Raw genomic sequence first — 16,475 nt, forward strand, 5'->3', positions numbered from 1 at the left:
TTATTATTGTTAAAGACATATGGGCTTTAGTCACAAAATCACTCTAAAGTCTGAAACGTCCTGTACGCTTGGTAAAGCATTTGTATGAATCTTTATAGGACTGCAGTATGAATGTGTCATTTAGCTGTGCCTTTTACTATTGCTTGCAAAAACTTGAGTGAGAGTACTTAAATCATTCCCTGAGATTTTTAAAAAGAAAACAATAAATTTAACTTTCCAGCTAGCACAAAGGGTGAGATAGAGCTTTGAAAAATAATGAGGATATGAAAGGGTTAAAAGAAAAAACTATTTTACTGTGTTACTGGGTGGAATTATAACCAGCTGGGACTCTTTCCCTATTGTTTCATAAAAAAAAGGTATTCCAATGGAACGGAAGGCCAACCTGGTGCAACACATAAATTACAGTGATAGTATTGAAATAGCTTTGCAGCATAAAGTTTTATGAACAGTAAATCTTCTTTAAGATTAGAGTGCGATAAAGTGCAATACGCAATGTTAGCATAATTTTGAATTGAAAGAAAGAAAACACTAGATTCTGCTTAAGAAGCAATTTGGCATAGTCTGCAAAGCATATTCGTTTCACAAACCTTTATTAAATTTTAATTTCCATGGCAAATTGGGCAAGCTACCAGGGGGGAAAAAAGGGAGGGAGGGGCTGTGATGCAAGTATTTCAAGAAAAGTTTTGTAAGCCATGTTGTACTGAAATTGTGTTTTTTGTGTGGCTTTTACTTTGATCCATAAGATTTAGTATCAGAAAACTACTAAAAGTGTTGGCATCTTCAAAAGTCAAAGTGGATCGATAAAATTTACCATGATACTACACTGGAAGTTCTTAATTGGCAGTGTTGATTTGAGATTGCAAGTCTTGTTCCAGCCCACTTGCAATCAGTACTCATCTTTAGGAAGATGAATAATGCATCCTTTAGCAGCCTCTTTTGCCCTACATAATAATTTAGATTGCAGTCTTTCCAGTGCACATGACATTTTATGATATTTACAGCATGGTGTCTAGTTTGTAACAGGAGCCTCCAGAGCATTGTTGTAGCTCGCCAAGTCAGGAAAACCGCTTGAACCTTTCCAAGAGTAATTAAAGCAAAACACAGAAAGTTGACTCACATAGAAGCATCTGCTGTTGTTTGGAACAGTCAGATCAAACTCAAGATATGGGCTGGAACTGCACTTTGGCACCAGAAAGAGTAAAATTAGTGAAGTTGAAATCCCATGTGTGAATTTCCTCCTGCCCTCCAGAATTCTGTTCTGTTCTCCACTTCTACAGTGTCTTCCAACCCACTCCAAGCAAACAGTGGAGGACAGTGAAGCGCTGTAATCTAGTTTGTCTTTCTCACTTTGAGGTGCTTCTCTTAACCAGAAATTAGGATTCCCATAGTTCCCTGGTTTTGTGTTTTATGCAGCTCTGGCCAGAGAATTTGATGTCACTCATTTTCCTTTGAAGCGATGTCTAAATATTTGGTTTGGGCATTATTTTCTGAGTTTTGTTGTTGTTGTTGTTGAAAGAATGAGTCTTTCATTTACATTTGTCTATGCGATATCCTTCCCATACATCCTGGCCAAATATTATATTCATCTGCAGTTATGATCTCTCCATACCTGTGCATCCCAAGGGATGGACACAGCTTGGGAAAATTTGTCCTATTATATTGGTGTTTTTCTCCTTTCATCACTTGAATGTCATATGTCATTTTGTAGATGGAGGAATGATAAGGATTGTGGCCCCGTGTATTTGCCTGCCAGTATTAGCCTGTTTTAGAGTGTGGCATTTTAACTGTGAACATAGTCTTTTGCAAGTTTTGTTCCAATTATAAAGTAATTCAGGTGGTATGATATTATCTGAGAGAAATATTTCATGTCGGTGTCCTCATTTATTCAGCTGAATATGATGTAATGCACTGCTTTCCAAATGGATGCCTCCAGCACCATATCTTTAAAACAGCAAATGCATGGCACGTGTACTCTTCATTATCAGAAAAATGTCTGTCACCTGTCCCTTCCCTGACTTTAGCGGCTTAGAAATTAGTTACACGCTCACGTAATTGTTAATTGTACTTGTATCTAGCTCCTGATACATAGATTAATGAGTGCTTTGAGAGTGAGTACAATATCTTCTCCTAAAACCTAAGTCTAGTATTCTTCTGGATATCATCAACACTTGTCTTTACTTGACAATAAGATTTGGAAACAGTCATACGTCATTGTTGTTTGTTTGTTTGTTTTGTTTTGTTTAAGATGTTGCTGGAATTGACCTTTTACTAAAGATCATGCTACAGAGTGGCCAAATTTATTTCTGTACCAAAACCAGTTCTGAAGCCAAATTCAAGACAGTCATAAAGGTATCTGGAGATGTTTGGCAGACACTCATATGAACACATTGACAAAAAAAGGGGATGTTGTTTTTATCTTCTAAGTTAGATTTTCTTTTTCATGAGTAGTTTAATCACTACTTCCTTTAAAGATGTTAATGTCACTTCTCCCCCTTAATAAGAAAATTATGACATCTACATAGGCTTTGCATTCCAATAGGATACCATTGCATACCATTAGGATGTATACCCAATATTCCCATTTAAAGAGATCTTGGGCAGTATGGATAGTTGATACAACATACGAAGACCCTGAGGTCTTTATGATATCAGTCTGGACAGACAAATAGCAGAGTGCGAAGGTGCTACCTGGAAACACAAAAACCTCTTTTGCAGAAAAAATATGTTTTTTTCTCCCTAATGAACACTGCTTCCTGATAGCCGCTCTTTGGGCAGGGGACAAGATTACACCTTGTCCATCAAAAAATACATAGTTACCAGGAAATTGTGTTTCTTTGCCTTTATTCCTGCATAGAATAATTTTCTGAAACATAGCAGGATTTGTGAATACTGAGGAAAAAATGGGACAAAATTTTCACCACTATGTTATTCTTCTGGATTCGGTTTCTTGAACATCAGTAAATCCATTTTTCAGCCAGGAATTGAATAATGGTGAATATTCTTTTCATTGCCACTATGTTTCATTTGTTGAAAATAATGAAAACGTTTTAGAAAGGTAAAATGGCTTTGCTGACTGAAACACACTTTATTCCACTTATATCACTGTGAAAATCTTGAAGAGATATGTAAGAAAAGTATTGTGAAATAATTCTTACTATCAATAAGTTGCTTTTTCTGTATCATAACCATCTGGGTCATATATTTCATCCATTTTTATCCATAAATGTGTTTTGTCAGAATTTACCCCCAAAAGGGATGCCTTTGCTGTATTTATGTCTTCAATGATACTATGCAATTCTTACTAGGTGCTGTAATATTACTTGGGAGAACAAATATGTTTCGCTTCAATCATCCCAAGGAAGCAGCCAAACTGAGGGAAAAAAGAAAGGTGAGATTAAAAACGTGGGAAGAAAACATTACGTGTAACTAATGCATTGAGTTAGTAGGACCTTTTGCCTTAATTATCATTGAAATTAAAACATGTTTTGGATGCAAATAGTTATGTTTATTAGTTACTAATATTTTTAATATTAGTAAATAAGCATGGTGTAGTGATTGAACATCAAATTATGATTCTGGAGACCAACTATATGAAGACACATAACAACAAAATAATTGTTGAATCTTCTGTTTTCTTTTTAGAGTGGACTACTTTCTTCCTTCAGTTTGTCCATGTCAGATCTTTCAAAATCTTGTGAAAATCTCTCAGCGGTCATGCTGTATAATCCTGGGTGAATATATTCTAAATAGTACTTTTTTTTGGGGGGGGGGGGGATACTGATGATGTATAAGCATAAGTGTGTGTGTGTGTGTGTCTATATGTGTGTTAAAGCAGATATTTGAAAAGAATTTCCTGACAGTATTGCTGCCTGTTTATGCTTGTAAAAATCAAACTATATATATTAAACAATATGAATAAATAAAGTTTGGGATGATCAGAGAAAGAGGTCGGAGTGTTCTGTTTAACATAGGGATGCTGCATCTATCTTGCACTAGTTTCACTACTGTGAATAGTGAATGTTAGCAAAATTGCTCAGAGTCAACATGTCAATAGATGTACCTTTATTTTCAAGGGTTTTGAGGACACGTGAACAATTATTAGGAAGAAATGCACAGAAAACTATAAAGAATTGGACTTGTTTAGAAAGAGAAAGTTTTTATATTACTTTGTGCATCTATTCAAATACTTAAGGCCCTCTAAAGCTTTGTTATTAAATACATTTTAAAAATAAATAAAATAAATTAATTACTTATGCTTCTTTATTCAGTACATTTGCAACACATCAGTTGTTGTTTATATAGAATTAGAAGCACCAGAAGTAGAAGTAATAGAATTTCAAAGACAGAAGTCAGTTACAGAAACCTCCATGTCTGTCTATGACCATCACACCATTCAATAGCTGCTGAAAGAAGTTAGGTGTGGCAGTGTCAGTCCCAATAATATCAGTCCCTTCTTTGGGGAATGCAGGAACTGGGAGTGGGCAGAGTGGATCCCAGGGAGCCTTTCTTTCTTCTCTCTAATGGGTGATTATTGTTGTCAGTGCTGACTATTCTGTCTATTCATTGATTGACAAGCTTCAATGCAGCAGTGAAATGAGGCTTTGATCAGCACTGCTCCTTAAAGTTAGTACTACAACAAATTAGTTAATTTCTCAGTTCTGTTCTTATCACATCTCTGCTCCAGACTAACACAGCTCTATCTTTAATTTGCTTCTGTTTAATGTGCATTTTTATCTCCACTGTGTAGTGTATGTGTATATGCGCGCTCTTGCATACATACCTATTTCTGATTATATCCTCATGATGAATTATTCCAATTGTGTATTTGTGTGAGTGTGTTTAGAGCAGTAATAAACAGACAATAAAATGTCAAGTCTTGCTATCTCTTCTCTAGCTTCATATTTATTGTCTTGGTGGGGGGGGGGAATGAAGGAAAAAATGTGCTAACTTGCTCTAGTCTTGCTGTCTTCAACCACTTTAAAAGGGGGCTGTGACTGATTGATCCTACTACATCTCTCACACAGACACCAGTCTATGGCTTCTGTTTCACCTTGCTCCTAAAATCTTTATTTATTTTAATCTTTCATTTGTTTGTTTATTACTTATATCCTAAAAAGCTTTATTGAATTGCAGGCTTTTTCAAGCATGTAAATCTTCACATTCATCAGCTCTCACTTTTTCTAGATGATGCCTTTTGTTTCCACTTTCTAGTGAACTTTTCCATCAGGCACTTCCCTACAATCTCTTTGCTTTCATGTCAAATACACAGTGCTCCCATTTAGAGATGGAAAAATATTCATACATTTTCATTCACAGGTTTAAAGATGGGTGTCCTAAAACCTCATTGGGAAGACCAGTGAAAATTTTATTCAATTTTCTTCTGGTATTCAGTTTTTCAAAGTGTAACAGAGGAACTATTTTTAGAGAAAATTCATATGTGTTCTTTAAAATAGTAGTAGTAGTAGTAGTAGTAGTAGTAGTAGAAAATAATAATCCTGGCTTCTTTTTAAATTACTGGTGGTCAGTTTCAACCACTATAAAGAAAGTTGTTTCCCTATTGTGGAGCCACATAGTACCTCCTCCATGCAGCTGTAACTCCCTGCGCAGACAGCTGCTGTGTGGAGAGCCATTTAAAAATCTGATCCTAAATATCATGGAGAATTCTGTGGTACTTTGAAAATAATCTGTGATGTTAAAATCTGAACAGTGTGCACAGTCTAATACGCTATCGATACAACTTGTCAAAGAGAAAACCTATTGCCCTTCCCCTCAGACAAGGGAATAGCTTGCAATGGGAAAACATATTGTGTCATATTGTATTGCTGTTCTGCTTCTCTCCTGAAATGGTATCGAGGACACCATTAAAGTTAAAGCAAAATAGAGCGAAAAGTCTGAAGATAGAGTGTTAAAAATACAATTAAAGAGTCTGTAAATTAATTTAAAACAACATACAGTGGTGCCTCGGGTTACAAAATTAATTCGTTCCGCGGCCGCTTTCGTAACCTGAAAAGCATTCGCAAGCCGAAATGCCATAGGCGCTAATGGGGAAAAGCCGCGATTTCGTGCGAAAAAGCCGAAAAAAGCACCAAAATTTTTTTCGTAACCCGAAAAAACATTCGTAACCCGGAACAATTATTTCCTATGGGATTTTTTCGTATCCCGGAAATTTCGTAACCTGGGTATTTCGTATCCCGAGGTACCACTGTATACAGTCCGCCCTCGGTGTCTATAGGCGATCCATTCCAGACCTCCCCCCCACATACACACAGATACTAAAATCTGCAGATGCTCAAGTCCTATTGTCCCAAATGGTGGCACGACCATGCAGCCACAGCACTATTGGGGAGAATGGGACTGAAGGGGAATACAGCAGAATGCATTGTCTTAGATGAAGTGCCTTCCACTCACATTAGCATCAACGTACTGTATATGTGTGCGTTTGTACATATTCTGTTCTTTGGATGTTGGTGGTTTTTTTCCTGTAATCTTACTTCTGTGAACTCTTTGCTTAACTGATTACTTTATTTCTGTCTACCTCCTCTGGCAGCCTTTTCCCTGTAAAAGGACCAATCTGTCTCAGGTAGAGAAACTAAAATTCTTTATATTGATTGCTATATCTGCATGTATCTAACTTGCAAAGGAAGTGCTAATCATTCATCTGTCCTGTTTAATGTTGCTGTGTTGTAATATAAATTAAATTTAAAGAGCTAATGTTTTGAATTGAATATATTAAATTATGAAATGGCAGTTATAATTATTAATCAGCATTTTTTTTTAAAAAAAATGTAATACTGCTTTTCCCAACAGATTGGAATTTGAGAGACAACAACGAGAGGAACTTGAAAAACTAGAAAGTAAAAGGTAATTGTCAGGAATGTTTGACTGTAAAGTAGCTGAGAAAGTGATTTTTAAAAAGTGAACTTCATTATTTTCTTTTCTGGAATATTTTATTGACAGGTTAAATCTTAGGGAAATGGAAAACAAAACAGACAGAGTATTTATTATAAGGAACTTATTTTATTGTATTAATACTGGCCCCAGGCTTTACAGTGGTTTTCTAGTGTGGTGCTATGTTCAAAACCCATTGTCTTGGTACCTCCAGTAGGCTATAAGAAATCTGTGTCTCATCAAGGATAGAAAAAACTATGTTCAAAATTCAGTATAACTTCTTAACTTTCAGTAAACAACATTGAATTTAAGGGGAGTGCTGTAAAAGACGGAGACTTAATATAGAGAAATGAGCTCCATATGCCCAAACCAGAAGCACAGATATTGTTGCTCCACTATTTTGGCTCATTTTGTCAGCAGAAGACTTTTGATCCACTGGATTCCTTTTGGCTGAATGGGGAAGAGGCTATCTTGTGGATTCCTCCCTTCCTGCTGCACTCCCATGTCTTCTGAAGATCTACTTTAAGGGTTGGGACCCATTTGGAACAATTTTGGAGGTGGCACTGGGTTATGCAGAGGGAAAGCATTTTGGTATGTTTGAGCCAGTCGGACTATTCTTGGGTCCAAAGCACACTGCACAAATAACCTAGTTTGAGACTGCTTTAACTGCCCTGACTCAATGCTAGGGAATTCTGGGAACTATAGTTTTGTGAAACATTTAACCTTCTTTGTCAGAGAGCTCTGGTGCCACAATAAACTAAAATTCTCAGGATTCTCTAGCACTGAGCCAGGATAGTTAAGGTAGTCTCAAACTGGATTATTTCTGCAGCGTGTTTTGGACCTAAGTGGAACTTCATCTGAAGGATCTCCTCCCAGCAGTGGACAACCTTTGGATTGAATTTGGTGTACTTGTTGATATAGGTTTAAAGTTCTAGCTAAGTAATTCTAAGTAGTTTATCACTAAGAATGTATTTATTCTTATATAAATATATTTTATGCATACATATTCACATGCATTATATTGTGTCTGCCTATAAATACATATAGTGCATGATACACTTTGAACAGGATTCTTAATGCACAGTTAATCTTGTTCAAGGGCTACTTTTCTCAGTTGCTTTGTAATAGAAACAATTGTACTAAGACCAAAGAAATAGCATTTGTTTGTTTTTTTAAATACTATCTCTTAAGTACAATTTTTTTTGAAAAAAATAAAATACCTTTCCTTATTATTATTATTAGAAAGCTGATCGAAGAAATGGAAGAAAAACAGAAATCTAACAAAGCTGAACTGGAAAGAATGCAACAAGAAGTGGAGTCTCAGCGTAAGGAAACAGAAATAGTTCAGCTGCAAATCAGAAAACAAGAGGAAAATCTTAAAAGGAAAAGCTTTCATATAGAAAGCAGGATGAAAGACTTGTTGGCAGAAAAGGAAAAATTTGAAGAAGAGAGATTACGCGAACAGCAAGAAATAGAACTTCAAAAAAAGAAACAAGAAGAAGAATTTTTTTCTAGAGTTAAAGAAGAACTTCAGCGACTACAAGAACTCAATCAGAATGAGAAAGCAGAGAAAATGCAGATTTTCCGAGAACTTGAAAAGCTTAAAAATGAAAAAGAAGAACAGTATGTCAAATTAGAACTGGAAAAAAAGAGGTTGGAGGAACAGGAAAGAGATCAGGTACTACTGGTGGCAAATTTAGAAGAACAGCTTAGAGACAAACAGGTTATGATACAGCTGCTACTCAAAAGAGGAGATGTGCAAAGAGTTGAAGATGAAAAGAAGGACCTTGAAGACATCAAAGAGTCTCTTTTGCGAGTCAAAGAAGCCAGATCCGAAGGAGATGAAGACTGTGAAGAGTTAGAAAAGATACAGCATAACTTCATGGATTTCAAGCAAAAACAGCTAGAACGGCTAACTAGTTTAGAGAGAGACTTGGTTCAACAAAGGGATCATCTAGAAAAAGAGATAGCTGATGAATGTGAAGATTTGGATCATTTAAAACACTCATATACACAGCACTTACATCTTGAGAAAAATGATGGAAGCATACAGGACACTGCATTAATAGTTGAAGAATGTAACAGAATAAAATCAGTTGAGTATAGGCTGCAGCATAAAGAACAGCAGCTACTGTATCTGACTAATAATCCTTTACCAGCTTTATTGGAAGAAAAGCAAAGGGCCTGTGAAGTACTTGACAGAGGCTGGCAAAGCTTGGACAATACTCTCTATGAAGTTGAGAGAGAGTTAGAAGAAAAGGAGGAACAACTTGCACAGTATAGGGCCAGTGCCAGCCAGCTACAGCAGCTTCAAGAAACATTTGAATTCACTGCCAATGTAGCTCGACAAGAAGAAAAAGTTAGGAAAAAGGAAAAAGAAATTCTTGAATCAAGACAGAAACAGCAGCGAGAGGCACTGGAGCAAGCAGTGGCAAAGATAGAAAGGCGACACTCTGCTTTACAGCGTCATTCTACAATAGAGATTGAGGAGCAAAAACAGAAACTTGCGACTTTGAACAGCAGTTGCAGTGAACAGGCAGGCTTGCAAGCTACTCTGGAGGCAGAACAAAAAGCATTGGAACAAGACCGAGAACAGTAAGAGGAATCCATTTTGCCATTAACACATACATATGCACATTCCTCAGTTCCATTTATTTTAAATTCCCTGTTTCAGTGCTGCAGGAGAAGGGTAGTCACTGAACTAGAGCTTAACGATAGAACTCTTCTCATAGTCAAAATGATCTTAGTAACAGGGAAGAGTCTTTGGAGAGGTATTTTATCCCAACTGTTGCTACCCTGAAAATTATCAGTCAATCCATTATATTTTTTTTTAATAAAAAATACATGTTTGTTAACATTGAAGACATTTTAATGTCATATTTAGTTTGTTAAACTAGATTATATCAGATGTCTGTCAGATGATATTATTTCTGCCACATCTTTCATATTGTTTACATTTTGTTCTAGCCATTACAACATCTGAGATAAATACTGATGCCACGGTTTAATCTATTTTCAGTGCAGCAAGATTAAGCAAATTACCTATCAGTATGCAAAGGGATATAGTAGCATCTTTGAGACTGAGGGGCAAAACAGACAGCCCCTTTGTGCCAGCTTGGGGGTGGCATCAGAGTGTGGCATTTAAATGCCACGTGCTTGGATGCTGCCCCCAAGCCAGCATCATGCCGCCCACCTGACCATACTGCGGGCAGCTTTGTGGCATATGACATTGCTGTGTTTATATGGTGCACACCGCAGGAGTGTTACAAAGCTGCAGCAGCGGAAAAGCTGACTTTTTGCTAGCTCAAAAAGGAGCAGCATTTTGCTGCTTCTTTTTTGCTGGTAAAAAAAAAATAGCTTTGGGGGCATGGCGTGCGGTTCCTATGGCCCCAACCCGGCGTGCAAAGGGGTGGCATCAAGCCACCCCCTCAGGGCCCTCTGATTCAGCCCTAACTGAAAGAAAGAAGCTGGTAGCATGAGCTTTCGTAGACTGAAGCCTACTTCCTCAGATGCATAGGGTAGACTCATGCTACCCTCTGTTTACTTTCAGGTAGTCTCAAAGGCACTACAAAATTCCCTTTGCATACTGATTTTCCAGACTAACATGGCTATGTCATTCTAAAGTACCTATATGATGGTGGCTGTAAAGTACTTCTCATTACAGACTTTTAGTTCTGAGAAGCTGTTAATTGTGGTGTAACAACTTGTTTATTCATGTTCTTTTGATTGAACTATTAGTTTAAATCTGTTCCTTTAAGTCTTCTGCAGCTCTGTTGAAAAGAAAGAGCTAGGATTAAAAATCAAATTTGAATCAATAGTTCAGCTTCTTCTATACTAAACAAAGAATTACAGAGACCATGCAGCAGCAATATAGAGACTTATCTAAAGTTCTAAATACTTTTCCAATGCAAATTTTAGATGATCATTAATATTTCCATGTTATCTGGAGTGATATGTGTTATTTTGTTTTGGAGCATGATGAAATATGAGGCTGCTTACATTTTGAAAGCAGCAGATGTTAATCTTCCAAAACAGATTGTCTGCACTGGTGTTTGTTTTAACATATTAGTTATCTACTGTGCAGCTGTTGTAGGCATAAATAAGAGACCAACCAATAATAGACTCGCTGTTTTCTTAAGGTTTCCTCCAAAAATACTTGAATTTTTAAAAACTGTTTGTCATCATTTGTATCTCCTGACTTGCGCCAGTACACCTCAAAACTAAATTGTTGATACTGTTGAAAAATGAGCCAAGTTTACTCAAGTGCTGCTCATGATCTAAGACTAATAAATCAATCTAACTTTAATGAGCTCACTAACATATTTTTCTCTGTAAATTACTAGTGTTCATTTGGTTAACATTTTTATAGAGGTTGAACCTCCCTTATCTGGAATCAAATATTCCCAAAAACAATTTTTTTCATTGGGGGGGGGGAGGTGCTGAGATAGTGACGCCTTAGCTTTGTAATGGTTCTGGGTACACAGACTTGGTTTCACATACAAAATTATTAAACATATTGTATAAAATTTCCTTCAGGCTATGTCTATAAGGTGTAAATGAAAGATAAATAAATTTTGTGTTTAGATTTGGGTCCCATCTCCAAGATATCTCCTTATGTATGCATATGTAAGTACAGGTCATCAATAATAATAATAATAATAATAATAATAATAATAATAATAATAATAATAATAATATCTGAAATCCAAAACACCTCTTGTTCCACACATTTCAGATAAGGGAGTCTCAACTTGTATTGTAATGTCTTTCCTCATTGATAAATGAGCACTGTGCTATTTAAACAGTTAAAATTATATTTTAGGTGATATGTGTGTGTATCAAAGAGACTGCTACTTGTGTGGTAATATCATGGTTTAACCTTCTCAAATGATATTGAAACTAGTGATGTTTCCACTCAAGCACAATTGGATGTAAGGATGGTCTGAGCTAATTTAAGTACTGTAGAAAATGATTCTTCATATGGCAAGTATCAACATTTACTTTGGGAAGATACTCAAATAATCCAACATAGCATAAGTGGTTGTCCAACACCACCCCAAGCTATGTTGATAATGTCCTTCTGGATAAGCTGAAAGTCAGGAGGCTTGTGTTAAGGAAGCTTCCTACAGCAGAGCTTATTTCAGCAATCCGACTGTGAAGAAACATCTTAAATAATATTTGTTTAATTTTTTTGACAGTTTGGATTTACAAATACAGCAATTGAAGCAGACGATATATGAAGGGGGTGGAGTTGAAAAAGGGTACCCTGGACCCATAGATGAGAGACTTCCTCCCACATGTAATGTTACAAAATCTCAATCCCACTTCATTCCATTGGTGGATGACAGGTATGTATGCATGTTTTGCTGTATGTTTCTAAAAAATCCTATAACCTAGTTTTGAACGGAAGTATTTTTAGATGGATGCTTTTAATAAAATTGCTAAAATAGCAGTTTCATTGTAATTGGAGTAAAATGGCACAGTTCTATGGCTTTGAAGAGTTTGAAATGTTTCCCAAATAAGACTGAATCTTGTTTTGCTTGTGCTTGCAGTAGCTCATGAGTCTGAGCTTTTAAAATTGAGGCCCAAGGGTTTCTAGCATTTCATAATTATACTTTCACAACATTTGGGAAATCTGTTTAATGCCGTATAATCAAGGGAATATGAAACATTACCCAATAGTATATGCAGAACAGAATCTCTCTCCCTACCACAACTCCCTTGAGGTTGTTTTTTAAAAACATTATCAATATACACACACAATTCTTCTTCCTTCTGTTGCTTTTAACCAAACTTCTGCTCTCTAACAACTGTAAGATAATGCTTTCTCTTACTATAAATAAGCAAATTTCACAGTGGGAACTAGAATTATATGCTGCAAGCCATGGTAGAAATCCTGTTGTTACTGAAAACAATAACCAAACTTCCATTGATGTTTTTAACTAGAGGATTGAAACTGATTGCTGCTGTTGTATGTTTTAATGGAATGAGGAAACAGACTGCCACCAAATTGTCTGTTTACTGCAATTAGTAACCACAGTACATCTAAAAGCAAGACAAGTAATTGCTTCTATACAATTTGAGCAAGAGTGTTGATAGCCTTTCCAAGATTCAGGCCAGGGTGCAATATATTAAAACTATAAATATGTTTTTCTTTCTCTTATCATCCTGCCGTATTTCTTATCCCCAAGAATCATTAAAAAATAGCTGGTTTATGTGTTCTCTGTGTTATTACCTACGGGACAGTGTCCTTGTGGTACTTTTTAAAGACTTTTTTTTTCATTTTCTTTTTCATTTTTTAGAATAAATGCTTTCATTGAAGAAGAGGTTCAGAGACGCCTTCAAAACATTCACTGTAGTTCTGATGAGAACAATAGTAGGCTGTTGCATTCTGAAGACCTTACAAAGGTAAGATGGGTGTTCTTGCCTAAACCTAAGGATGAATTTATTATCACCTCCAGAAAGTGGTATTTCCCTCATATTCTTCTGAGAGTTCATGGCATCCAGCTCAAAAAAGAAACTACTCAGTGCATTTCCTTTACTTCCTCATCTCTCACAATTGTTCAAGAAAAAAAGCAGCAGCAGTTGAACAGGCATTTTATCTGTTCCTCTATGACAAATGGATATTCAGCCAATGCTGGTGCCATGTAAGTAGTTGACACTTTACATATAACAGGTAGGACAGGTTCCTGTTCTTCACTTTGCACATCCAGAAGTACATTCATTTTTATCTTTGTAATCAGGGCTTCTTAATCTCTTTGATTACCCCCTGAAAATGTGCTTAATGCAGTTTATGGCAGTGCCTCCTTCAAACATAAATGCTATCTACAACAGAATATTATAATGTGCCTGTTGTGCAAGTGTCAGTGGCTGAAAGGTCTTTTAAAAATAAAAATAATTAAGGTAACATCAAAGGCAGAAGTCTCTTCTATTTTCTGCTTGTCTTCATGTGCAAAAAACTATTTTCTTTTGAACATTTGAAAGTGAGATCAGTTTACATATACCTTAGGGCTAGTCCACATGTTTATAATACCTCTCATTCCAATCAAATAGAATATGAGCCAGCCACACAAGATTTGTAGGAGTTTGGGCTTTTGCCCCAACCTCCCGAAAAGCTCCTTAAACTGAAAAAAGGCTTCATAGTCTTTACTGGAGTATCCACTGTAATCTGCAGAAATCAGCTTTATCGCATGTGAGATCATTCGTCTGCTTCACATTCATTTAGATGACTAAACATTTTTGGACACAAATCAGATAAATATTAGTTAACATTTCTGGTTAATGTTTTGCTACATGTATAAGTCACAAATCACACAAGGTTTGGAAAGGGGTGTCTGTGTTCCAATTCTTCAGAGGTTTCACCTCCTCTTCATAGTAGACAGATGATTTTAAGAGTGTTGTTCCAGTGGGAATGCACTCTTCTTGATGTCATAGGATGGGTGCTACATTGGATCAAGCTTCCTGCGTACTTGACTGTACAGATTGGCTGTATTCCAGTTCCTTAATAATTGCATCTTTCTTATTATATAAATGACAGGTGATTCTAGAAGTGTTATGCCCATGGTAGCACACTCTTTGTTAATGTAATAGGCTGGGTGCGGTGATAGCTAGTATGTCCTGTGTCCACATGGAATCAGAAATGGCCATGCAGAAGATCATTACCCATTGTTCTTGGCCTTTCAGGTTAATTCAAGGCCCATGGGATGTGGGGGCACAAGGCAGCAACCTGTGGTTAAGTCTTGTGAATCTACAGCGATGGCTTCCCTGAACATATTGGATAAGTGCCTTTATTAGATGAATACAAAGCTATGGAGGGACATTTCTCTCATTGCAAAAATGTATTCTCTTTGATCTTATCTAGAATGGTTGTGGTGCAGCAGGCAAATCTCCACCAACATGCTGCCCCTGGGGTTGCATATGATTACTTACACTGAAACACATTAAGTCTGCTTTGGTGCATGGAACCAGCACAGCACATGTTCTTCACATGCTGCAAGCCAGGCCTTCAGCATGTGAATGCTGTGGCAATTCATTGTTTCCTTGGGATTGTTAGAGAAATTTGCACTTTTTCACTAGATGTTGATCTCTAAGTTCAGTAAATGAAATAATTTCCTTTCATTACGTTCCTTAGTCACCTGTTTCAACTACTAATAGAATGGTGGCATTATAACAATGAACATGGGGCTAGCTCTCTTGTTTTTCATTTATTTATTATACAGGTAGCTATTTTCTTTTTGCCATTTCTAAGTATTTGCATATAGGCCATTTTGTGCTATTTTTGACTGAAAGAGGCCAGTCAGGATTATCAGTACAGAACCATGGAATCACAGAGCCGGAAGAGGTCTCGCAGGCCATCTAATCCAATTCCCTGCTCAATGTAGGATCTCCAGCTAAAGCTTCCCCAGCAGGTAGCTGTCCAACCTCTTTTTGAAGGAGACTCCACCACCTTTCTAAGCAATGGTTCCATTGTCAAACCACTCTTAACTGTTAAGAATTTTTTTCTAATGCTCAATCGAAATTGCTCTTGTAACCTTTAAACTTGGTCTTACCTTCTTGGGCAGCAGAGAACAAGCCTGTACCCAGCTCTCTTTGACAGCCCTTGAGACTTTTAAAGAGGGCAATCATGTCACCCCTCAGCCTTCTCTTCACCAAGGTGAACATGCCAAGTACCTTCAACTTTTCCTCTTATGTTTTCTTCTTCCAGCTAAATTGACCGATTTTAGTTTTGTGTCACCTTTTTTGAGAATGAAAAATTTTGAGCCATATCTTTGCTTTGCTTTCTAGAATAATGAGAAATGTTGTAATGGTACTGTTCAACGCAAATTAAAGTATGAGGTAAGTTATACCTTATCATCTTGAAGAAATGCTGAAATTACAGCATGCTCTCTAATTAAATTTCTTAACGTTATGCATCTTAATTATAATTCTCTATTCCAGCAAGATTAATGGTCAATGGAATAGGCTTAAAATTAAATCTGCTGCTTTGGTGAAGGTTTGGATAGTGTTGATGGTGGTAATGGTTTTCAAATATTATGATACTACAACAGTATCCTTTCAAATGTCTATCAAAGTTTTTGCTTAGTATTTTTTGCAAAGTTTTTACTTAGAGGGAATTGGATATAAAATACAGAATATACTAAAATTTGTCTCAATCCCAGCTATCTTAGTTGCATGAGAGGGCATCCTTTTTGTCAGTACTAGATAGCTTGCCAACAATAATAAATAATGTTTGAGTTTTGCAAATATGTATGACAATATGGAAATATTGTATGCTTAAATGAGTTGGAAGAGTGTTCAGTTTTTATTTGTTTATTTCTTTTTTGTTTTGTTTTGTTTTGTTTTTGCCAGTTAGGTTTCCATTGTTCCATTCCAAATTAAAATAGATGTGTTCCAGTGAGTTCTAGTACAGTTGGACCTCCCCATAAGCGGGCTTGCCTTCCGCAGCTCTGAGCTTACGCGAAAGGCAAGCCCCAGGCAGAAGTAATGGGGTGTGAACCCATACTGTGCGCACCGCACCACAAACACACCCTCCATTATTTTCTATGGGACTTGAGCATACAATCTTTTCCCCATACACAGGGGATCCG

The 16,475-nt window shown here is 36.6% G+C and overlaps 1 protein-coding gene across 10 annotated transcripts in view; it reads left to right on the forward strand.

The window, feature by feature from the left end:
- KIF16B (kinesin family member 16B) overlaps positions 1 to 16,475 on the forward strand; it is a 140,573-nt gene that overhangs the window by 72,424 nt on the left and 51,674 nt on the right. For 4 of the 10 annotated variants that reach the window (XM_042461777.1, XM_042461795.1, XM_042461823.1 and 1 more), the window contains exons 16-23: positions 3,306 to 3,388; positions 3,643 to 3,731; positions 6,548 to 6,580; positions 6,808 to 6,861; positions 8,131 to 9,483; positions 12,087 to 12,236; positions 13,191 to 13,296; positions 15,673 to 15,723. In XM_042461777.1, the coding sequence (XP_042317711.1) occupies positions 3,306 to 3,388; positions 3,643 to 3,731; positions 6,548 to 6,580; positions 6,808 to 6,861; positions 8,131 to 9,483; positions 12,087 to 12,236; positions 13,191 to 13,296; positions 15,673 to 15,723 (1,919 nt within the window). Of the gene's footprint in view, positions 1 to 2,280; positions 2,350 to 3,305; positions 3,389 to 3,642; positions 3,732 to 6,547; positions 6,581 to 6,807; positions 6,862 to 8,130; positions 9,484 to 12,086; positions 12,237 to 13,190; positions 13,297 to 15,592; positions 15,724 to 16,475 lie in introns of those variants that run through there. The other 6 variants (XM_042461785.1, XM_042461805.1, XM_042461815.1 and 3 more) reach the window with 4 other exon arrangements.

Source organism: Sceloporus undulatus, chromosome 1 (assembly GCF_019175285.1).
Source record: "Sceloporus undulatus isolate JIND9_A2432 ecotype Alabama chromosome 1, SceUnd_v1.1, whole genome shotgun sequence".
NCBI lineage: Eukaryota > Metazoa > Chordata > Lepidosauria > Squamata > Phrynosomatidae > Sceloporus > Sceloporus undulatus.